This window comes from Arachis duranensis, chromosome 7, assembly GCF_000817695.3.
Source record: "Arachis duranensis cultivar V14167 chromosome 7, aradu.V14167.gnm2.J7QH, whole genome shotgun sequence".
Taxonomy (NCBI): domain Eukaryota; kingdom Viridiplantae; phylum Streptophyta; class Magnoliopsida; order Fabales; family Fabaceae; genus Arachis; species Arachis duranensis.
This window is the reverse complement of record NC_029778.3, coordinates 4,217,813-4,242,501: the sequence shown is the minus strand read 5'-3', so window position 1 is coordinate 4,242,501 and position 24,689 is coordinate 4,217,813. Positions and strand designations below refer to the sequence as shown.

At 32.5% G+C, this 24,689-nt stretch overlaps 3 protein-coding genes across 3 annotated transcripts; 2 read left to right on the top strand and 1 right to left on the bottom strand.

Annotated features, from left to right (window-relative positions):
* The first annotated feature begins 6,731 nt into the window (after positions 1–6,731).
* Positions 6,732–8,365, top strand: LOC110273493 (uncharacterized). The gene is made up of 2 exons (XM_021126612.1): positions 6,732–7,343; positions 7,676–8,365. The coding sequence occupies exons 1-2, from the start codon at positions 6,732–6,734 to the stop codon at positions 8,363–8,365; spliced, it is 1,302 nt and encodes a 433-aa protein (XP_020982271.1).
* Positions 8,366–8,673: 308 nt separating this feature from the next.
* On the top strand, positions 8,674–10,989 carry LOC110273881 (uncharacterized). The gene is made up of 7 exons (XM_052251450.1): positions 8,674–9,118; positions 9,213–9,457; positions 9,548–9,751; positions 9,880–9,972; positions 10,069–10,132; positions 10,226–10,626; positions 10,942–10,989. Exons 1-7 carry the CDS (start codon positions 8,674–8,676, stop codon positions 10,987–10,989), a joined length of 1,500 nt encoding a protein of 499 aa, XP_052107410.1.
* Positions 10,990–15,412: 4,423 nt separating this feature from the next.
* On the bottom strand, positions 15,413–18,347 carry LOC107496590 (coniferyl alcohol acyltransferase-like). Its single transcript, XM_016117893.3, has 2 exons — positions 17,808–18,347; positions 15,413–16,446 (listed from the first exon to the last, which is right to left on the bottom strand). The coding sequence occupies exons 1-2, from the start codon at positions 18,237–18,239 to the stop codon at positions 15,490–15,492; spliced, it is 1,389 nt and encodes a 462-aa protein (XP_015973379.1). The 5' UTR covers positions 18,240–18,347; the 3' UTR covers positions 15,413–15,489.
* Positions 18,348–24,689: the final 6,342 nt, after the last annotated feature.

Sequence of the window (24,689 nt, the reverse complement as noted above, 5' to 3'; positions counted from 1 at the left end):
ATATTTTTTTTTTTTTTTGATGAATGTGATATATTTTTTTATGTAAATAATCTTTTAAAAAAAATCTAATAGTTAATCTATTATCTTTTTTGTTTTAGTCCAAATTAAATATTTTTTATTGTTTTCGGAAAGAAAAACTTTTGAGAAATTTAATAACATGTGATGAGGAATACCGAATAAACACTACAAGAAAAAAGGCCAATGGCCACGCTTTTTTTTGCTACGCTTTAAAAGCGTGGCCAAAAGTAGGCTATGGCCACACTTATGTGTGGATGGCGTTTGAATAGAGATTTTGCCACGCTTTTTTTTGCTACGCTTTAAAAGCGTGCCGAAATCTCTCTATGGCCACGCTTTTATGAGGGTGGCAGTTGATGTGAGATTTAACCACGTTTTTTTCTGCCACGCTTATAAAGCGTAGCGATAGAGAGATTTTGGCACGCTTTAAAAGCGTGGCAACAGGAATTTGTTATTGTGGCGTTTTAGAAGCGTAGCCGTTTCCTACAAGCCTTTTGGCACGCTTCAAAAGCGTGGCCAAAAGGTTCCCTCAGAAAAAAAAAATTAAAGAAGCTCGAATTAACAAAAACGCTCCAGATAGCTAGAGATAGATCAATTCTTCGTGATTCTAACACTTAGAGAAAAAAAGCTAACTCCTTCTGCCCTAACTCCTCCTTCGAAAGCCCCAATGGCAACCACCAATCTCCTCCTTCTTTGTGCCTCACCGCTTCCCCCTCCGAAACCACCAAGCACCAATTTTTTCGCCTTAACCCTTCTTCAAAAGCCCTAACCCCTGCCCTCACCGCGACGACAACACTCCAACGAAGAACGACGAAGCCCTCCCTTCCGCACTGCCGCTCGCTTCCTGGTTCTTCGCCTCCCTGAAGAACGACGAAGCCCTCCTTTCCGCGCTGCCGCCCGCTTCCTGGTTCTTCGCTTCCGTGAAGAACGACGAAGCCCTCCCATCCGCGCTGCCGCTCGCTTCCTGCTTCTTCGCTTCCGTGAAGAACGACGAAGCCCTCCCTTCCGTGCCGCCGCTCCCTTCCTGCTTCTTCGCTTTCGTGAAGAACGACGAAGCCCTAACATGAGGATGACTCTAAGTTTTCAGTCTTTTTTTTTATTGTTCATTGTTTTGATTCTCATGCATTTCTTCAGGAGAAGGTGAGGAACCCGTTAGTCGAGAACCATCCTAAGCAGTTCGGGATCTGAGGAGCAAAGGAAGAAGAGGATCCTCAAGCAGAGGTTGAAGGCTCCACCAGCTTTGAACTAGTTCACCACCCTTGACAAGAACCTAGGTGCGTAAATAAGTATCTCCATTTTGTTTCATTTACCCTGTTTTATGTTTGTGTAATGCTTCAAGTGTAGTAATATTTCCCTCTTATGGCAATTAGATGATGCTTCTGATCACTTTATTTTTCTATCTAACTGCATTTAACTTCCTCTTTGCGATTTCACCTTTTGAAAATGATATCAGTTTCAGAAAAGGAAAGGGAAGCTTGAAAGCTAAACATGTATATAGTGAATGTTTTGAAGTTGTAGCTTCATTTCTGAGAGAAAGAGTGCATCCTGTTGATCTTGTTGGTGGTGTTGTTTGACTTCTCAAAGTTTTATAAAAACTATTTTTCACTATTTTTGGATGTCTAGATTGAGAGCAGAAATTTATGAAAATTATTGCCATTTCTACAATAAATACTGTCGAATTCGGTTCAAACTCTAAATGATCATTTTGAGTTTTAGAGACTTCTAACTCTTATTAACTCTTGATTCTACCTTATTTTAGTTACTTAAACTTGTCTAGCTTAGTGTCACAGCCCCAAGAGCTAAGCTCTTGCCATTATCAAAAGCTAAACATATATATTAGTTTCACTATGATGCATTATTCTTTCATTACTTATATGCCAAAACTTTAGTGTGTTTGATGTATTATCTTGCTGTCACTTTAAATAAGAATTTCATTTGGAAAAGAAAGGGCACTGGTTTCAAACCCAATACATAAGACCATCTGAAATTTGAAAAGGAAAATAACACATAAAATTTGAGTTTGTTTTAAAGTTGGGAACAATTTGTTATGCTTAAGAAAGGGAATCAAGTGCGGGTGGGCTTATATAATGTGAAGTAAGTGTTCAAAAGACCTCTTTGCCTCAGAATGCAATATATTGTGGCTTACTCTCCTTCTAGCATTAGATACCTAGCAACAGTAGCAGAAAATTAAAGGTCACTTATAATTTTTTGTGCATAAGCAACCAAGATCAAGATCAGCCAAAAGATTTTAAAATTCTGCATTGGAATCAGGGTTGGTTGTAGAGCTGATTTATATTTTATTTCTGCAGGGGAAGCTATTTTGTTCCTAATTTTGTTTATTTTTCTATTTTATGTCAGTAGAAGAGTTAGAATGAGTGAAAAAATGGTGTTTCTTGTGAATGATTGAGCTTCTTTTATTTCCCCAGCTGTTAAGACAAGAAGTTAAAATAAATGAACATGAAAATTTAGTTTCCAAGTTTATTTGCTTTTAGTTTTCGGATGTTTACTACCCTTGTTTTTTGGTAGTTAGTTTTTCTTGTTTCTCACTCTGGTCTCATTTGTTTCAGTTTCACCCAAGGCACCTAAACTAAAGCCAATAGCAGGTTTGTCAATTCCATTTTGTTGGATAAGAGAAACAAAGCCCTGGTTCTTGGTCTTTAATTGAGCCAAGTTCATTCAAAGTCAGAGGAAAAAACTGCTTTAGGTTGGTACAAAATACTTGTTTTTGTATACACACCATTTTGGGGGGATTAATGATTAACCTTTGGGTTATGATCACCCTCATATTGAGGATATCATGACAAAAACAAAATTTTTCATTATTGATAGTGCTAGAATTCATTGTTGCTTGGACTTGGTTGGCAGGGACAAGAAGAAAAAATTTGCGCTAACCAATGCTGCTTTCTATTCCCTTGGAGCAGACCTCTTTCTGTCTTAGCTAAAAACTGAACATATTGCGCGCTGTTTAGGAGTTCCTTCTATCAGCATACCTGGGGATGTTCCTTCTATTCTCATTGTAAATATTCAAGTAGCTGCATATTTCCTAGTCTAGATTGAACTTCAACTGAGAATTTCTTATCTTACATTATTGGGTTGCAAATTTTATGTTCGACATCTGAATATTAGTTTATTCATGTCTGTATATGCACGGCAATTTTTCATACTCTTGTATGATTTACCCTGAAATTGTGTGCTGTTCAAACTGCAGATTCAATTGTATCCTGCGACTGTCTTCCAAACCGTACCTACAAGGTAAAAATTAACTTCCAAAATTCAATCCTTGGTTTAAGATTTTTTTCCTTATAAACACACTTCTCTGAATTCTCTTATCTTTCTTTTATTTCTATCTCATGGGTTAATCTATTTCCTTCCTATAGGATTTATTATATGTGCCATGCATAAGGCTTTCATGCTGATATGCTGATATCTTTTTAACAGTTTCTTGCCATATGCCACTGACATTACATATGATAGTTTGGGTTGTGGAGTTCTTATTCTTTTCATTCTGCATTTTCTGAATACTACTTGGAAATCTTTTTCACACTGCATAATGTAGAAGAAAGTGAAGAAAGAGCACTACAGGTTTAACACTCTGATTCTGAGTTGCTTGCTCATGTCTTTCTAAGGTGATTGCCGTGGTTTGAAAAAGAGAGTTGCATAATTTTTCATACTTTGCTGTTTGTATTTGACGGAGTAATCTTTAATTAATACAGTTATTCTTAGGTAGAAGTTTATTATTATTATGATTACCTTATGGCTTGAGAATGATTGTATTTAAAGTATACTTATCAGGAGACCTAACATTAGATTATTGAAAAATCACAGCCTAGATATACTTTAATCTCAAAGAAATTAAAGTTGAGACATACTTGCCAGTTTTAAGTCAAAATTGAAATAGTACTAGTAATTCATAAAGCAATTTATATAACAGCGAAAAATAATTAAAAATTTTGTTAATTGCTGGTTGGTTGCTACAAATAATATCTTCAAATAGTATATATATATATATATATATAATTGAAGGATGCTGAGGCTGAATTGAATATATGGGGGTGGTTATAACCCTTTTTCCTTTTATAGTGCATATAATTTATATTTCATATAGTAGTTCCTAGGTCTGGACCAAGCTATATATTGGATTAATATATATAAATATGGCATTTTTTTAATGGATTATGGCCCACAATTTGGCAAAATATATGTAAATGGATGCTATTTTAATTTCAAATGTAATTTTCAAGCAGTTCATGTTGAGCAGTTAGACTAATGCTCCAAAGTTGCCAAGGGTTTACCTGCCCTTTTGGGGTTTTCTCCAGCCACTTCTTCGATTCCTACTTTCTAAATTCCCCTATTTTTCAAATTTCTATGGGGATTTTTTTATGTTTTAAAGTAAGAAAAAAATTTAATTCTCAAGAGCATTTTAATTTTATGCTTTCCAACAGGCTTTTGATAGTTATCTATTCACCACTACTACCACTTCTTTTATTCCTGTGGTATTGCTTTGATGTTGTTGTGGTGCTGATTATCTGCTGCCGAACCGCTATTCGCTGCCGCTGCTACCTTTCTAATTCTGCTTCTGCTGCGCTACTACTTTAGTGCTGGTGTTGTACGGATTACGACAGTATTTAAGGTTGGTTCATGCGAATTTAAATACATCTCTTAATTTGTTATTAATGTTATGTGGACAACTTAAGTGCTTTCCTGAGGCACTCACTTCAGGACCTTCTTTAAGAATTGCTAAAATTTAATTTTCTTCGCTATTTTATGTCCAATGCCTTCAAAGTATTTTGGAGACTTGGAAAATTTTGTCTCTTACTTAATTAGGAAGCTAGACTCACAGTTAGTGAGACTAGCAGTAAAGACTTCAAACTAGAAACTTAGCTATCTATTTGAAATATATAGGTTTTCGATGGATGTGTCCAAGGATTGGATGGATACACCACGTCATGAAAAAGAATATCAACTCGGTGTAGAAAAGTTTTTACACTTTGCTTTTTCATCACCGGGAATTCCTCAAGGGGAAGAAATTCAATGCCCATGTGCAAAGTGTTGTAATAGACTTTGGTTAAGGAGAGATGTCGTGTATGACCATCTAATATGCGATGGATTCGTAAAAGGTTATAGGCGGTGGTTTAATCATGGGGAATCACTTGTTACTATGGATGTTGACAGTGACACAGATGAGGAATATAACTGCAATGATAATATTGATGAGTTGTTACGTGATAGATTCAGAGATACTACACAAGTTGATGGACATAACATGGGGCCTAACGAAGGTGCAAAAGAATTTTATAAATTGGTAGACGAGGCAAGCCAAGAACTATACCCTGGATGTAAAGGATTCACAAGATTATCCTTTACCATCCGTCTTTACTTGTTAAAATGCTTGCACAGTTGGAGTAATGCGTCGTTCACTTCTCTCTTAGAATTATTGAAAGAAGGAATGCCCATTTGAATATTCCTACTTCTTTTGATAAAACGAAGAATATGGTGAAGAATTTGGGTCTTGACTACCAAAAGATCGATGCATGTCCCAATGATTGCATGTTGTATCGGAACGGGCATGAGAATGACTCATCTTGCTATGTCTGTGGAACATCCCGTTATATTAAGCATCATGTAGAAGAGGACGATGCTACCTCATCTAAAAAGCCTCGTAAAGTTGCTGCAAAAACTCTAAGGCATTTTCCCCTGATTTCCAGACTTCAAAGGCTTTTTATGTGCACAAGGACGGTTGAAGCTATGTCTTGGCATTATAATGAACGTGTTAAAGATGGGTTGTTAAGGCATCCTGCCGATGGTGAATCTTGGAAAGCATTTGACAGTCGACATGAAGATTTTGCAAATGAGCCTCGTAATGTGAGACTTGGCTTAGCAAGCAACGGATTCAATCCGTTTCGAACTTTGAGTAGTACACATAGTACATGGCCTGTTGTTTTGATGGTGTATAATCTACCCCCTTGGATGAGCATGAAGCCTGATTATTTTATGCTCTCTTTACTCATTCCTGGCCCACAATCACCAGGAAATGATATTGATGTCTTTCTTCAACCACTAATTGAAGAATTAAAAGAATTGTGGGAGTTAGGTGTCGAAACATATGATTCCAAAGAGAATAAAACATTCAACATGAGAGCATGTCTTTTATGGACAATTAACGACTTCCCTGCGTATGCTATGTTATCTGGGTGGAGTACAAAGAGAAAATTGGCTTGTCCATGTTGTAATGATGAGACTTCTTCTATATATCTGAAATATAGCCACAAGACTGTTTATATGGATCATCGAAGGTTTTTACCCATGAACCATCCATGGAGACATAATAAAAGATCTTTCAATGGAAAAACTGAACTTAGGTCTCCACCGCAGTTGTTAGATGGAACAACTGTATTCCATATATTGCAAGGGGTAGATAATTCTTTTGGGAAGAAGCAAAGGAAAGCAAAGAATGGCATTTCAAATTGGAAAAAGCGATCAATCTTTTTTGATTTACCATATTGGAAGTTCAACATGTTTAGACACAACCTTGATGTCATGCACATAGAGAAGAATATAGTTGATAGCATAATTGGAATGCTTTTGGATATTTCTGGAAAGATAAAAGATCATGTAGCTGCGCGTTTTGACCTTAAAGACATGGGTATCAAGAAAAACCTTCAACCAAGAGATACGAATGATGGTAAAAGAACTAAGTTACAAAGGCATGCTTCTCAATGACTGCAGCAGAGAAAATAATCTTTTGTAGTGTGTTAAAAGGGGCAAAATTACCAGACAACAGCGGTTCTAATATCGCTCGATGTGTGCAGCAAACGGAAAAGAAGATTTCTGGTTATAAGACCCATGATGCTCATTTCATGTTACATTACTTGTTGCAAGTACCGATCAAGAGCATACTTCCTGACCATGTTGCCATCGCTTTAGTTCGATTATGTTCATTTTTTCGCCGGATATGTCAGAAGGTAATTAGCCTAGATGAGGTAGTTAACTTAGAAGCAGAGATTGCTGAGACATTATGCCAATTGGAGAGGATTTTTCCTCCAAGCTTTTTTGACATAATGGTGCACTTGCCTATCCATTTGGCAAATGAAGTGAGGTTAGGTGGTCCAGTTCAATATCGTTGGATGTACCCTGTTGAACGATATATGTGCACACTAAAATCATATGTTCGTAACAGAAGTCGTTCAGAAGGATCCATTGCTGAAGGATATTTGGCGAATGAGTGTATTAATTTTTGCTCAAGATATTTGCATGAAGATTCCAGACAAGATTCAACAGAGTCCCTCGAAACAATGATGAGTGTGTTTCAGATGAGCTGCGAACTCCGAGTTTGTTTCCAAGCAAAGGATGTCCTTTGGGTGGAAAAATGGGAGATTTGTTCATGTTAGATGAAAAATCAGAAATACAAGGTCATTCATACATCCTAAACAATTGTGATAAGATCGAAGTCTACATGAGGTATTTTGTTTGATTCATTGTCATTTTGTAGACCTCAATCATAACATTTTACCCTACTAACAAATAAGAATATGATTATTTGATCTTCAGAGAGCATGAGGAGGGAGTAAATGATAACAATTCATGAAGAACAAAGTGGGAGAAAGCCAAAGACCATAGTCAACAGTTCTCAGAATGGTTTAAAACTCGTTCCATAAAAAAGGATGTGCCTGGTTGGGCAAAAGGGTTGGCTAGGGGTCCAAATAGAGTTGCAAAAAGATTTTCAGGTTATGTTATCAATGGGTATAGGTTTCATACAAGGCACCGTGATGCGAGACGTAAAACCCAAAATAGTGGTGTCACATTGGAGGCATTGACTCCTAGTTTTGCTACTGTGAAAGATAAGAACCCAATTGAAGCCAAAGTAACCTACTATGGTAGAATAGTTGATATGTTTGAATTAGATTATTATGGCCAATTTAAGGTAGTCCTGTTTAAGTGTGAGTGGTATACAGTTGCAAAAGACAACTTTGGTCTCTCATATGTGTATTTCAGTAAGAAATGCTACCAGGAAGAACCATTTGTGCTAGCATTCCAAGTAAACCAATGCTTTTATGTGCAAGACTCATATGTGAGTGACAAACACTATGTTATGAAAACAATTCCAAGAGATTTATTTAGGATAAGTGATGACCTTGAGTCTGATTCCCCCATAATATATGCAAGGGAGCCATGTGAACCTGAAGTGATTCCCAGTCTCCCAAATGATAATGGCGAAGTTGATCTAGTGAGGAATGATCTACGAGCAACCATTATAGATGTGGCTCCAAATATGTTTGCCAAACAACGTGGTGAGGAAGATGAGGAGAGTGAATACGAGTACATGGAGGACTCTGATTCTGAAACATCTTGACATGTTTTCATGTAATGCTGTTTTGGTAGAATTCTAAATGTCTCATTTGTTTTAGTTATTTTGCTTATTTAATTACTCGCTTATGTTGATTATGTTCATTTAATTATTCATAAAATAACGTTTTTTCATTGCAACTCTTTTGTGTATGCAGAATGGAGAAAGGAGAGATCACTAAAAGAAAACGGATAAGTACCTTAGCACAAAAAATGAAAGAAAAAAGTCCAAAAAAAAAGAATTCCTTTGAGGTTACACAAGTGAGGTCAAGTGCTGAATTGCTACAACAGTACAATATTAAAAGAGAAAAGATCATGGCTGAAAATAAGAAGGCTAGCTTCCAAGCTCAAGACCCAAAAGATCAAACAAGAAACCAACCCATCACAATCGTGGAAGATGCCATTGAAGAGCAAGCTAGGACTCCAAAAAAGAAAAAGAAGGTGCAACCAATGTCACTTTTTCAAGAATGTGAACATAATGGGAACGGGACAATGTCTCAAGCTGAAAAGACCTCCAAAACCGGGAATCAGAGGACTGTTGAAGCTGATACAATGGAACAAAATGATTTAAGTTCTGATGATGAGGGAGAAGATACAAGCGAGCTAACTGCAAGTTCAACGAAAAAAGGAATGAGTCTTGACATGTATTTTAAGGTACATGGGATAAATTTGGAAGATGAAGAAGATGAGGAAGATGAGGAAGATGAGCTTGATGATGCTGGAAATGATGAGGGTAATGGAGGACAAGCTAGTAATGAAGGTGCTTTTCTTGTTTTAACTTATTATCAAAATATAGCTTGTATTAATTCTAAGTTGATTTGAGTTTAAAATTCTGTTATTTTAATCGGACTTAGGCACAATAAAGAAGAAAACTCGTGGAAAGACTATGTGCAAAAAGCTTCATGCCACTGATTTTAATGATCAACGGGAGGTGGAATTTTTTGGAGGGCAGCCTATAGGTCCAACCAAGGAGGTTGTATCTAACCTCAACCAACTTTTGGGCACAACAGTTAGAAATCCTCGTTTTGTGACTTTGCTATATACTAGTTGGCATGGTGTGCCTAAAAACCTCAAAGAGGACATGTGGGAGTATGCCAATGTATGTAAGAATTATAGATAATTTTGTTAAGATTTATTTGTTACTTTATTTATGCTAACCTTTGACATTCTAATTTGTTGTCTTGTTTAGCAAAAATTCATTCTTCCAATAACTTCAAAGCCGTGGGTAATGAACGGATTTTGTCGTGCATGGAAAAAATACAAAGGTGAAATAAAAAAGGAACATTTCTTGAAGTACAACACAAAGAAAGAAATGATAAAGAACCGACCGTTAGAGATCCTTGAGGTTCAATTTCGCAAACTAATTCGGTATTGGAGTCTTCCGACTGTTAAGGTAATATTGTCTTTTAGTTCTTTATGTGATTAAACTTGGTGTTTTGGAAAAAGGTAGTGTGATTTTGAAAAAACAAGAAAACATGTTTATTAAGAATAATAACATCTCTTTTTCATGTTTATATTTAGGCTGTGTCTACTAAGAATGCTGAAAATAGGTTAAAGCAAACATGTCCTCACCGGATGGGTTCCACAAATTTTGGAATAGTGCGCAAGCAGCTGGTAATATAACTTATTTTTTTGTGATTTCTCATTTATATTCAGGTTGTATTTTTCTAGTTAGCATGCTTCATGTAAATTGTTCTATATGTACTCTAGCGCGACTCTAAAGAGAACAGTGAAGAACCATCAAGAGTTGAAGTTTTCATAGGAACTCGCACAAGTAAAAAAGGAAAAGAAATTGATGCTAAAACGTAAAGCACAATTGTGAGTTGTTTGTATTTGTATTTGGATTTGTACAATATTAATTCTATAGTGATTTCTATTAATATTGAGTTAATGCGGCAGGCTGAACTTCAAACCCGCATAGAGGCAAGGGAAAATGATGAGGATGCATTTATAGGAGTGTTAGGAAAGGACCAACCAGGTCGAGTTCATTGTTTTGGGGCTTCGATTACAAAAAGCTCTCTTAAAAAGGATGAGGAGATTCAACAAGTCAAGGTTGAATACAACAAGAAGGTTGAATCATTAGAGAAGAAGATGGACGGTGTATGTAGTTTATTAAAGGTATTGGTGCACCAAGTCAACCCTGGAATGAGTGAGGAAGAGGTAGCAGCCTTAGTGCAAGCTGCCCAAAATTCTCCTTTGGATGCCTCAAGTAGCAGACCGAGAAATACTCCTCGCTCCTCCGAATCAACTCATATTCCACCCAAAGATGTAAGTCACTATCTTTGGATATTCGATATATTTCCATTTAAAGTAGCTGACTTATTGTTGTTGTTGATTTTGGACATTTGATAGTGAGATAAAAGATTCTAAATGGTGCTAATGGTGTTGAATTGGAATCTAAATTCAAAGTTGTTGACTTTTTAGTAGTGTTTTATTTTGTATCTAGTGTGGCATTGAATCTCAATTTTGGAAAACACGAGAAATCTTTAAAGATTTGCACTTTTTTCTAATCAAATTGGAAAAAGGAAAAGAAAAGAAACCATAATTGAATTTTAATGTTTTTGTTTGTTTTGATTTTTGTAGACTACAGAAGGAATTAATGGCTCTCATGGTATATCTCATTTTGCTTGATTTATTTATTGGGGATCGGTTATAGAATTGATCCATATGCAATTTGTATTAATTCTCCAGTTGCTAGTATAAATTGTGCATGCATGTGACTGCAGGTGCAGTATAGGGCTACAAGAATGGTTAATTTGGTTGTGAAATATATTAGGAGTTAGGGTGATACATGCCATTGTTGAGAAACATGTGACTGTTGCAGAAAAAAAAGGAGGGGAGGGGGGCAGTTTGATTGTTAGCTTCCTAGCTATATCAGTACCCTTTCCCTTTTTTGAAAACTTTAAGAACAAAAAAAGTATACTGGCTTTCAATGAAAGAAAAGCCTTTGCTGGTTACAATTATTGTACAACTATAACATTCATTTGTTGATAATATATGTCTCCATTTTTTGGTTTGGTATAAGATGCACTAACACAACAATATTTAAAATTATGCAGGGAAGTGCTGAAAACAGTTTCGCTCAAAATGATGATCAGTAATCATGAAGTTTTATATTTTGTAATGAAGTGTAAAGGAAGTAGATAATGTAACCCATGTTGGAATTGTAATTCATGTATTAGGAAACTGCTAGTGGATGAGACTTTGATTTTTGGTATTTTGTTAGAGTATAACTAACATGTGATCAAACACTTTTTCTGTGACAAGTTTATAAAGCAAGGATTTGTTGATTTAAAATTAGTAGTCATCTTTTAAATTTTAAAATTATCTATGATTTTGTAAGGTTTATAAAAAAAGTAGTGCCAATAGGTACTGAACTATTTTACAGCCACGGTTTAAAATGGTGGCCATATTGTACAACAACAATCAATAGCCACGCTTTATAAGCGTCACTGTAATTTAGTTCAGAACCTATTGGCACGCTTATAAAGCGTACCCATATCTCTACTTGTTGCCACGCTTTGGAAGCGTGGCGATATACGTTGCACTGCGCATGAACAGCCACGCTTTAAAAGCGTAGCTGTATCTCACACCTATTGGCACGCTTATAAAGCGTAGCCATATGTCTTGCTATTGGCACGCTTTAAAAGCGTAGCTGTATCTCACACCTATTGGCACGCTTTTAAATCGTAGCCATATGTCTTGCTATTGGCACGCTTTTAAAGCGTAGCTATATGGCATGCTATTGGCACGCTTTAAAAGCGTAGCCATATCTTGCTATTGGCACACTTTAAAAGCGTAGCAATAGTTCACACATATGGCCACGCTTTTAAAGCGTGACGATCTTTAAAAGCGTGGCAAGAAAAAAAGCGTGCCAATAGGTCACGAAAAGCGTGGCGATAGAGCAATCGGCACCCTTGCAATTGTTACCCTTTCAAAAGCGTGCCGGTAGCTCAAAAAGCGTGGCGAAAAGCTATCGCCACGCTTTTAAGGACTTTTCGCCACCCTTTAAAAGCGTAGCAAAAAGCTTGTTTTCTTGTAGTGAAATTATACGAAAACCAATTAAAACACAACATAAAAATATCTTTAAAAAAAGACTTTTTAAACGTCTTTATGTGAATATTTATTTTTATATTTCTAATTTTTTTAAAATATTAGACACTATTTTTTAAGCATCATCAGAATAACTTATAATATAAAATGAGTATATATGCATGCATGTGGACTACGTATAGTGATGAGAAGTTTCTCTAATTACTGTTTTTAGTAAAAGTGATTCGTTGTACTGACTATTCATTACAACTTAATATATTATGGAAAAATTATTATATTATCATATCACCAAAAGAAACGTTCAATACTTGTATAGGCAGGTATACTATAAGTCAATTATATTCAATATAATGCTGTGTTATATTAAGTATTATAAATTTCACAATTTAATTATTTAATGTATTGTTTCGTCAATAATAAACATATGCATAGAAATAGAGTGAAACAGTTCATGGAATCATGTGGCTCCAAACATTTAGTGAGTATAAGGTTGTAGTTGCTGATGAGTATTAATCTATCGAGCACCCATACCACTTTACTAAGTGTCGTCAACATCATCATTCTGTTTAATTTGCATCCCAAACTAAGGATGTTGGAGGACCCAAGAGAATAATGACCAGGAAAAATTATATCTATATATACATATATACATACATGCTGTATGTTGTGTGGTTATGGATGCAGCTTCTGCTAAGTGGTTCATAGCATTCTTAACACCATGGCCTGAGATTTTCGAATAAAGTTGGTTGTGCCAAATGCAAATAATGAAACACGACAAAAGCATGAAACACACTATTACATATCTATCATTTTATTTTTTTCTTCATCGTTCTTATTCTCTTGCTTTCTCTATTCTTTTTCTTCTTCTTTCGTCTCTTAACTAATTTTTTCCCTAGCAACACGTTCTTCTTTTTTTTTTTATGTCGCTGAGTTGGTTAAAAGTATCTTTACATCGAGCTTTTTTCTTTTGTGTTTTCTCAACAAATTTACAAGTTGCATGTAGATGTAATAATTTATGTATTTTTTTATCGGTTTAAGTTTTTTAAAAATAATATATTTTATGATAAAATATTAAAATTTTTATGACCTAAAAATTTAGAATTTGTTCTTTGTTAAACTCAAAAGAAAGAATTATTTTAACTTGAGACTAATAAATAAAAATAAAAAATCTATGCAAAATCCATACAATTCTAAAAAAAAAATCTCAGGTGAAAAGATATGAAAATTTAGGTGCAATCAACTTTACATAAAGTTGATAGTCGAGAACTGTTAAATTATTTGATTAATTTGACTAAATTTTCATCTAATGGCTCTCAACTGTCAACTTTACATAAAATTAATTGTACTTAAGTTTTTACCTAAATATAATCATTCATATATCTCTTCCTTAGGGTAATTTACCTAAATAAATTGTTTGCCCTTCAAATTTACGCAATTGCATTCTTTTAAACATGAAGACGCAAATACATTATTTCATATATAGCCAGCCACATATTACATATAAATAGGGGAACCCAGAAATCACTAAAGGCTGTTGCAGTTTCTGTTTATTGATGCTTGGCCATAAACCGTTACTGACAATAGTGATTTATGTGTATAGGGACACGTACGTAAACCGTTAGAGACAGCGGTTTACGAAATGATCCTTTTATGCATTGACATATTTTATTGCCGTCTCACACTGTAGATATACCTAATTGACTGCACACAACATAAAAAAATACACAAAACAATTAAATTTTACTATCCACGACGAATCCCCCTATCTAATAATAACAAATCTCTTAAATCATCAAATAAGAAAAATTATAATAAATAAAATAAATAACAAGCACAATTATAAAATTTTGTCAAGTTAAAACAAAAAAAATTAAAAAAAAAATAATTATAAAATATAAAAAAATAATAAAAAAAGACTCATATGAACATAAACAATAAAAATTCCAAAAAAAAAAACCAAGAACACACAAAAATAAGATTGATAAAAGAAAAATAAATTCAGTTAATTAATCATATTTGAAAATTAATGAAACAAAAATTGCTACCCAAACCGATTCGTATGTATAGTTCTACTATATTTTATATCCTAATATGCAAAGTCTAATTTCAAATTATAAAGATTAAACTATAAATTCTAGTTTCTCTACCTTATATACAATTTTTCTAATTAACAAATGCTAACACTAAAAAAAATAAAATATAACTGTCCTCGTCACCAATGGCACCAGTAATATGGACAACATCGTTTAGTCGGTACAAGCTCTGTTCGTCTGCCATGATATCCAGCTGGAGGTTGGCACTCAGATACCTCGTACCCGCTTTCAAGTTGTTCTGACCTCTCTCTAGAATTTTCTCTCTCTAAACAACCTCAAAATGACTCCAAATAAGTAATCTACGGCTGCCTTCCATGGTTTATATAGGCATTCACTCTCTACGTAAACCGCTATAGCCTCTAGCAGTTTATGCACGAGTCTCAATACACATAAACTGCTACTACCAATAGGATTTATAGCCAAGTATCAATAAATAGAAATCGCGATAGCCTCTAGCAGTTTCTGTGTTCTCCCATTTGCATGTAATCCGCGGTTGATTAGAGTAAATTATGTGTTTACGTGAATCGGATAACGATTTCTAAAACAATGTATTTGCGTCTTTATATTTAAAAGAATGCAATTTAAAGGGCAAACAATTATATAAATTGCGCTCTTCCTTATCTAAAAAGATGTGTTAATTATGATCATTGTATATCTCCTTCTTATTATTTTATTAAACTTAATTTTAGGAAGAGTGATTTACTGAAAAATACTTTTCAATATATATATATAAATTTGACAACTTTAATTTAAGAATTTTTTATACGTAAATTTTCTATAAATTTATTTTGGGGAAAAAATATAAAATCGTGACTTAGCTTTGATCCTTTTATTTCACTATGACATCCACTATAAAAATAATGCCGAAATTTGATATAAATGAAAAACATTTTTATTATATTGTTAATTACTACAACCACATCAGCAACGATAAGAATCGAAAGCGAATTTAATTATTAAGCAACAAATGATGAAGTAATGCATGTTAATGGTTGAGGTAGTCCCAAGTGAAGGGCTTAAAGACATGATTTGCCATAGACTCAATGAAATGTATGTGGGGTTTGAGAAGGTGCATGTACACCACCCAATCACCATTTTTCTTAGGACTTGGCATTGGCATCACATATCCAGCATCACCACCCCAATGAAAATGGTATGATCCCAACACGGGTTTTCCCCAACCAAAGTCAACTTTTGACTCTGGAAATCTTTGACCACAAGACACCACAAGAGCGGGTCCCACATCCATTGTGTTGCCACAATAAATTCTGGCCAACGCTGGTGAGGGACGGTGCTCTTCCACCCAGTCAATGAGCCCTAGGAAGTGTTCTTCCGTCAATGCCGTTTCCAGAAACTTGTGAACCTCTTCTGCCACCCAACTCAACGGCTTCTCCACCAACTCCTCCACCGCTTTCCCGCCAAAAGGGATAGAAAGCACATTACCAAAATAATCATCCATCGTACCTTCTTTGAGCCTCTTCCTTCCATCAACCACCACACCCATCTTGGCAACAAGCCTTTTCTCGCTAGAGGAGGAGGATGTAGCCATGGCAACCATCTTCCACAAGAACGCGGTGAAAGATTCAAGCTTTGTGCGGTTCTTGATAGGATCCGATGAGCTTGCAAGTGATTGCATGTGGCTGAGTTGATCGGCCGTGGTGTAATATATCCGGCTTATGAGTGAGTTGAAATTATTGGGTTCGAGTTGATGAGATGGTGGTGGAAGGGAAACATACATGGCGTCCAGGGAAGGCTGGATGCAAAAAGGGCGTCGAGGGATGAGGAGGGAGTGACGAAAACACGGTTGTGCTGCGGTGGTGGGCTTCATGGGCCGGGCTATCTCGGCCCATGAGACTAGGAACATGTTTGCTGAGTGTGCGTCTGCTATGCGATGATCGAAGGTGCATGCCACTATTATCCCCCCACATTTTAAAGATGTCACCTGCAATTAGATACTAAATTCTATTGATTATATTATATAATTAGAGTAACAACAATGCTAGGAACCAACTCTATATAAGTCAAGAATCAGCCAACTACCAGAGACACCGTGACTTTAACCGGATGTTGCTACTGATTTACCATTATTACAAAATTCTTTAAATATTTTTTATGGTTAAATAAAGTACAAACTCACATGTTCAATGCCTATCACCAATTCTACTTTTTTTTTATAGTATATGTGTGAAATTTGTCCATTATTTTTTTTTTTAAATCAAAAGGTATTCATTTCATAATAAAAAGAATACAATTGGGTTTATTAAAGACAAAAATAAATAAAAATAATTAAAAGATAAAGAATCTAAAAAGATGACTTTAATCCCTAATATTTTACTTGCAGGAACGTGAGAGGGCATAAAAGAGTTATAAAAGAGAAATAGTAAAGTTTGTCCCTCAGCTAAGATGCATAGATTACACTTTGATGAAACTCAAGCTGTGTATAATCAATCCTTATAATGTATAGTTGCTGTCAGCATTAGAACTATCTGAACTAAGTTGATAACTAAAAATTATTAGATGATTTAGTTTATTTAATTAAATTGTTATTTAAAAATTATTAACTATTAATTTTACATAAAAATAAACAAAAATTTTCATCTTAAAATAATCGATTTTTTTACGAATAAAAAAATATTATCTACGCCACACATTTTGGTCTACTCTTATTACCATTTTAGTTGTAAATAATTTAATTTAATTATATTTTTTATGAAATTTGATTATAAGAAGTTTTTAACTATAGATATAAAACTATTCAATATATTTTATACAGATGACCTGTTGGTAAGTGGTAACTAATTTATAATATTTATGTAACATGACTTGTACTGTTATGTATATCTGATAAAAAAAAAAAAAACTAGCTAGCATTCATGATTTAAGATTTTTAAAAGAGCGTATATATGAACACTTAAATTTCTAAAAGTATGATACACTATAATATACTATGGAAAATTTTTTAAATGTATTTAAAATAACAGTGTTCTAATAATTTTAACAATTAATTTTAATTAATATATATTATATATTTTTTATAATTAAAATTAATGATTAAAATTATTTAGAACACTGATGTATTTAGTAGTACACTTAAAATTCTTTTTATAAATATTACATGAAAAAGTATAGTTAATCAATAATGTTTTTGAACAATACATGAATAATGTGAATTAATAGGGTTAAAAGAATAAATTTAAATTAGTAGCATTAAATTAGAGTGTAATATATTTTTATTTGATTAATAGTTGTTCATATTGTTCAAGATAGTCATTGTTTACCTAACATTTTCCATACTATATATACCTGAACAGCAAGGATGCCATGCTTCTTCTTTGGAACAAGCTTTCCTTCAATGGATTCATCAGGGTTGTACAAGTTAAGATGATGAAGGTGAACATCAGCCTCAGCCTCAACAAAATCAACCCCACGGTTATTGCAAAGAATCTCAGGTTCACCCATGGAGTTTTGCACCACCTCACCGGCAAAGACATAATAGGAAACCAAAGCCTGAGCCAATGCATTCTTAAGGGACTCCACCATTGATCCAAAGCTCAGCGTTGTGTTGTTATTATTGTTGTAGCAAAAGAAGACACCAACGTCAACGGGTGGAAGAAGGAGGTCAAGGTTTGAGAACGGTAACCGATGATCTTGAATTGGCAAAACCGCCGCAACAACCTCTTCCTTGGTCACACTCACTTTGAACGCTACTTCTTCTTTTCCATTATTACCCCCCATTATTATTTTGTTATAGGCTAGAAAAATATACTAATCAAAATATCAATATTAGGATTACTAGAGGGCAATAATAACAATAATAATAGAAGTGGTGATGGTATTTTGATTTTGAGAGTATTAATTATTTGATGAATTTGAGCTACGAAGTTTTGTTAGCATGTATTTATAGCGTGTTATACCTTACACTACTTGTGTATGGACAAAGACATGTGAATATATATAATTCCATAAACGTGGTTGTTGAGACTTGCGAGGATTAATTGTAACTATCACTACACTGCAGCAAAACCAATAGATGGAGGTGGTTTCAAAAAGGTGAAAATTCATGTGTAATTGTTTTTTTATTAAATTATTATCTAAAGATTATTAATAAATTTGATTAAATTATTATCTAACAGTTATTAATTATCAATTTCACACGATGAATCTAAAAAAATAATCGCAGTTTAATTGATAATAATTTTGTAGCCTCTCCTATAAATAAAAAATGTTATTCGTACACTAAAATCAGTTACTAAAATAAGTCATCAATATATTATGTATAAATATATATGTAGTTTAATTTATTTTTAATGTGTATTTAGGGGTGTCCATGGATCGGATCCGATCCGCATATCCGCGGTGTTTATCCGAATCCGATCCGAAAATTGCGAATATGGATCCGATCCGCAATGCTTTCGGATCGGATCGGATCCGCACACTAATCGAATCGGATTGCGGATTTTGTGTTGGTATCCGCATATCCAATCCATATATCCGCGTATCCGCAAAATTAAAGAAATAAATAAATAAATATTCTTTTTATGTTTTATTTCAATTAATAATTATCATATATGTTATATTATTTTAATTTATTATTTAAAAAAAGTATGTTTAATATTATTTAAGAGTAAACATATTTAAAAGAATAGAAAAAATGAATTTTATTGATATTTTTTTAATAAAAATAAGCTTTTAAAAATATTTTTGTGTTTTGCGGATATATCCGATATCCAATATCCGATCCGATCCGCAAATGTGCGGATCTGATCGGATCAAATCTAACTTTAAAAGTTGCGGATATTGGATCCGATCCGATCCGATGATTTTAATGCGGATCGGATCGAATTTTTGGCCATATTCAATCCGATCCGATCCACAGACACCCCTATGTATATTTGTATTTCAATACATATTTTATAATGATAACTAATTTTAGTGACTGATTTTAAATTATATAGTCGCTACTGTCACAATTCACAAGGTGCTTGAAGTGGACTAACGAAAATGTAACAAATATGAAATTAAAGACAATAAAATCGTCACCAATTTCATTAAGGAAAACTCGGATAAAATCATTTGTGGGTGAGAATTAATATTTTGAATTAAAGACGTCTTAAATTCAAGAGTCTAATTATTCAAAAATATAAAAACTTAATTCAACTGCACCCCTAATAATATGTTCATTTAAAAATGGTTACAGGTATATTCTGTGAATTTTTATCATTTAAATAATACTTGTATTTTTTTAATTTAAACAATAAAGATAATATTATTTATATGAATAATAATTAAACAAAGACAATTTTATAAAGAAAAGAATACTTACTTTTTTTGGTCTTATACTATACATACTCACCATACTCACCCAGAATACAAAGATTTCTATTAGGGGTGTATATGGACCGGATCACATCGAGTTTGGTTTAATCTATGTTCAATTCAAAATATAAATTGGGCCTAATTTTTAGATCATAACTCGATTCTAAACTCGATGAAACTTACGTACATTTGGGTCGGGTGAAAATCGGATCTTTAACGTGTAAAAATCACCTAATCTCCAACCATTATTTCACAATTCACATAGTAAAATTCACTTAAAAAAATATAACAAGAACCAACAATTCTCTAAAATTAAAGCATAACTATAATCAATACTAATATTGTCTAATAACACCAAATATTTAAATCAATACAAATAACACTATTATGCATTAGTCTAAAATCTTATGCATTTTAAACGTAAAACATTAACTTATAATTTTATAATGACTAATAACACAAAATATTAAAGTTTACAATATTTAAATTCCACATAAGAACAGCCATCATCCATCAATAATAACACAAAATATTAATTGTGTATGATAACCGGGTCACTGGGTCGAGTTCGGGTGACCCGAGCTATGGCCCAGACCTGACACAAAATAATGACCGGATCTATTTTTTATGACCTTTATCCAACTCTAGACCCGATGAAATCACACTAAATTAGTCTCTAAAATATTCGGAGCCAGACCAAATTTTCAGACCGGACCGGGACATGTACACCCCTACTTTCTATACTTCTATACTTTAATTGTATTTTTTCAAAACAAAGCACAATTAAATTAAAAAAAAAAAAGAAAAAACATAAATGGACACCCCAAAAAATGAAAGCTATGCTGCATGCTGGAATCAGATATACAATTGTCTTGAGGAAAAATCCAAAATATCAAGAGGTAACCAAAAAAACTAAGCTAAACACTGCAAAAAAAAAAGGATAAATAAATAAATAATATAAATACCAAAAAAAGATAAATAAATAATTAAAACAATGACACATGCATATCACTCCCACAATTCCACGGTTATGATTTGAAAAGAAGAGAAAATTTATTCTTTTAATTTCTTGTATACAGTGCACACTTACGCGCAAGACATAATATTTTTTATAAACACTTATGCAAACAACCCTTGGAATCCATGCACCCCATGCCACACCATATGCATACAACAACACAACACTTTGATAACTTCACTTTTAAGTTTCAATGCTCTAAACTCCATAATTTTTTTTTTTAAAATCAGATTACACAACATGGTAAAATAAATTTTTTCCCCTTAAAATTTGTTAAAATTTTAAAAAATACTTTTAAATTTTATTTTAATTCAATATTATTTTAAAAGTTTTCGATTTATATTAAATATACCTCTTATGGTTAATATTTCAAAAAACTTAAAATTAATTCAACAATAACTTATAAAAATAACCTTTATCACAAATAAATCATATGTATTTATCATGCTAGATTGATCTTAATATTTTTTTGGAATTAGCTGTTAAAAATATATTTAATGTAAATCAAAATTTTTTAAAATAAAATAAAAATAAAATAAAAATTATGAATATTTTTAAAATTTTTTTGATAAATTATAAAGATATAAAATATTATTTCCCCTTTTATATTCACTTCCAAATTCCATTTCTCTGAGATTTTCCCCACTTAACACACTTCATTCTTCATTTTTTCTCTCGTGCATGCAGCACAACAGTTATGAATGCATTTGATGATTTGCGTATTCGTGATGTTAACAAGAAGACTAATGTACATACATGATGTAAGATTGTAAGGAAAAAAAAATAAATGAAGTGTGTTTTCGTGATTTACATTATCATATATTTTTCAAGGTACATATATCTCTTTTCTTCTAGTGTTTATATAATTTTATTTTATTTACAAATTAAAAAAGTTATAAAACCTTATACAAAACTGAACTGGAGAGAAAAAAAAGTAAATGCATTATTATTTAAACATAAAAATAAACAAATATTAAAATTACTATTTGAAATGAAAGAATTACCTAGCAATGAATACGTCTTTTTCTTCCCTTTGGCTTTTAGTTTGTACCTTAAAAATATCTCTACCGAAAATTTTCAGATTTGGCTGAGTTTCAAAAGAAAAAAAAAAAAAGAAAAAGTAAAGTACCCTTTTGATTCTCACGTTTAGAGTGAATTCTATATATTTTGGTTTTTAATATTTTAATTATCTTAATTTTATCGTAAAACGTTTAAAATGATATTAATATTATCCCACCATTAAATTCTTTTCTAATACTTAATGAAATTGATATATTATTAATAATGTTTTGTTAAAGTTGTTTTTCTCAATTTTCTTCTTCTATCTTTATCTTTTTAACAAGCTCAAACTCCATTTTTTTACTCTCTTTTTCTGATATGAGCAAATGTAATTTTAATAAAAATACTATTAATAGTATATTAAATCTGTTAATTGTCAGTAAAAAATTTGACAATAAAATAACATTAATATCATTTTAAATATTATGAAATAAAAATAAGATGATTCAAACTTTATAAACTAAAATAAGATTTACCTTAAACATTGAAAATCAAAACAATACTTTACCAAAAAAAATCTACAATGATTTCTTTCCAGCGCATTTGTCACTAATCTTACATTTTTACTCAGAATAACATGCATTGATGCCTTGTATCTTTAGTTATAATATTTTTAGATCTACTTTTGATATTTTTGAATTAAATAATTAGATCAAAGTTTTGCTATACTTTTGATATTTTGGAAATAAATTATATAAACGTTTTGATAATAATTAACAAGTGTATTTATAATACTCGTTAATGCTTTTACTTATTTAAAATGTTTTGACGCTTTTTATAAAGTTTTTGTTCAATAAATGTTTTAAAAATTAAAATATTTAGTCTTTCCATAAAAATCTTCTACATTCTTTTTATAAAGTTTTTGATTAATTTATTCTTGTTATCAACTTTATTTTTCTCTTGGAGACAAATTTTGCATAATAAGCTACGTAGATAGAGTTTGCATAATAATTTGTAAACCCAATAAGATATTACTATATTTAACCAAATGACATACTTTGAATGTGACACTAAATAGCAAGTGCACTAGCCATTTCAAGAAATAAAAATAATGGTAGAGTATCGTTCTTATGAAAAATGATCAAGTATTCAATTTGCTTTTTCAACTATTATTTAGATTGATACAATTTAATTGTATTGCTGATTTAATTTATGCTTTAGAATGCAGTAAAAATATAAATAATAACGAGCATTTAATAGAAAAACTTGTATAGAATAAATCACAATTGCCAGAACATTTGATTTTACCACAATCCAGATTATGAAAGTTTATATACACTACTATAATAATTCTAGCTTGAACTAATCAAACCAAGCATAATCAATTGCTTAATCAACAACAAGAAGAGATATTTGATTATTATTAAATTCATATGTTTTTTTAATGAAATTGCCATAATTGAATTAATTGAAAAATCTTACACCATCAAATTCTAAGTCGGGTTGACAGCATATGAAATGCAATTGCTACCTTCCGATCCCCCTCAAGAAACTAATAATGACAGAACTTTAGACCCAACGAAAAAATTCAGCACGTTGCTGGCTTTATGATGACATATTCTTAAAGTAAATTATATGATAAAAATGTAAATGTACAATTTTTTGTTTTTATAGAACGAAATAATACTTAAGAAAACTAAGATCCATATTTTGAAGAATAATAATATAATAAAAAATAACTACAAAAAAATTATAGTCTCTGTACCACTTTAATTTAGATAGTAGCTAGAGTGTCTCTATTCCTAATATTTGCATTGTGCAATTAAAAGACATCAGGAGGGAAATGCCCTGGAAATGGCTTTATTTGTATCTGCATTAACTTCAACTTGTGGTTCTTCGGCAGTTCCAGTATTTCCATCAGTAGTCCCCAAGCAAAGCTCGTTCAGCCTCTTGATGGCAGCATCTAGATCATTGCCACATTCCTGAAGTGCTCTCTCTAGAACAAGCTCATCCATGATGAGTAACGTAGCTTCTTGGAGAGTGGCGGCGAAGGGGCAAGTTCTTGGAAGAAAGATCTCTTGCTTCCGCACACGGCAGCAGACATCGTTCCCCGCTCGGTAATTCAGCTCCCCCGAAAATCAATTTCAATTTCGATTGGAATAAAAAAGTTATCGAATAATGGTTCTAGGGTTAGGGTTCGAGAATAAAACGACGAAGCCCAATTAAAAGTGAATAGAAAGAAAGGGGTTTTAGATTTTTTTTTTGGTGACTCGAAAGGGGGTTTTAGATTAAGTGCGGAAGATAAAAGATTGAAAGATGGAATAATTGGATTGGAATATATATATAAGTGGCAAAGTGCTAAAATAATTAGAATTTTAGATGATTCTGATACAAAAAATTAACAATAATTAACTTTAAAAAATAAATATAACAATTTTTTTTAAAAAATAATATATAAATTTAATAATTATTGTCTTATAGATTTTAATTTTAATATAGTAATAATAATATAAAAATGGTAAAAATTCAGGTACAGTCGACTTTACGTGAAGTTGATAGTTAAGAGCATTAGATAAAAATTTACTCGAATCAGTCATATTATCTAACGACTTTCAACTATTAATTTCACGTAAAATTGACTGCACATGAGTTTCTCCCTATAAAAATACTTACAATAATATCATCTAATCAAATTTTATGATTTGTAAAACTATTCGAGTGGTGGGAAGTAAACTAAACTATATAGTTTATATGAGTTATGCTACACATATAAGTTTTTTTGGTTTACAAGTCTTACAAGTTAGACCAAGTCTAAGAAAAACTACATTTATCCACTAGAACATGATAACGCG

Excerpts from the sequence above, each read along its gene's own strand:
- LOC110273493 (XM_021126612.1), top strand. The coding sequence starts at position 6,732 with ATGACTGCAGCAGAGAAAATAATCTTTTGTAGTGTGTTAAAAGGGGCA. Across the intron at positions 7,344-7,675 it reads AGATGAGCTGCGAACTCCGA|GATGTGCCTGGTTGGGCAAA; the intron begins GTTTGTTTCCAA and ends TCCATAAAAAAG.
- LOC110273881 (XM_052251450.1), top strand. The coding sequence starts at position 8,674 with ATGGCTGAAAATAAGAAGGCTAGCTTCCAAGCTCAAGACCCAAAAGAT. Across the intron at positions 9,119-9,212 it reads AGGACAAGCTAGTAATGAAG|GCACAATAAAGAAGAAAACT; the intron begins GTGCTTTTCTTG and ends AATCGGACTTAG. Across the intron at positions 10,627-10,941 it reads CTCATATTCCACCCAAAGAT|ACTACAGAAGGAATTAATGG; the intron begins GTAAGTCACTAT and ends TGATTTTTGTAG.
- LOC107496590 (XM_016117893.3), bottom strand. The coding sequence starts at position 18,239 with ATGGGGGGTAATAATGGAAAAGAAGAAGTAGCGTTCAAAGTGAGTGTG. Across the intron at positions 16,447-17,807 it reads ATGGCATCCTTGCTGTTCAG|GTGACATCTTTAAAATGTGG; the intron begins GTATATATAGTA and ends ATCTAATTGCAG.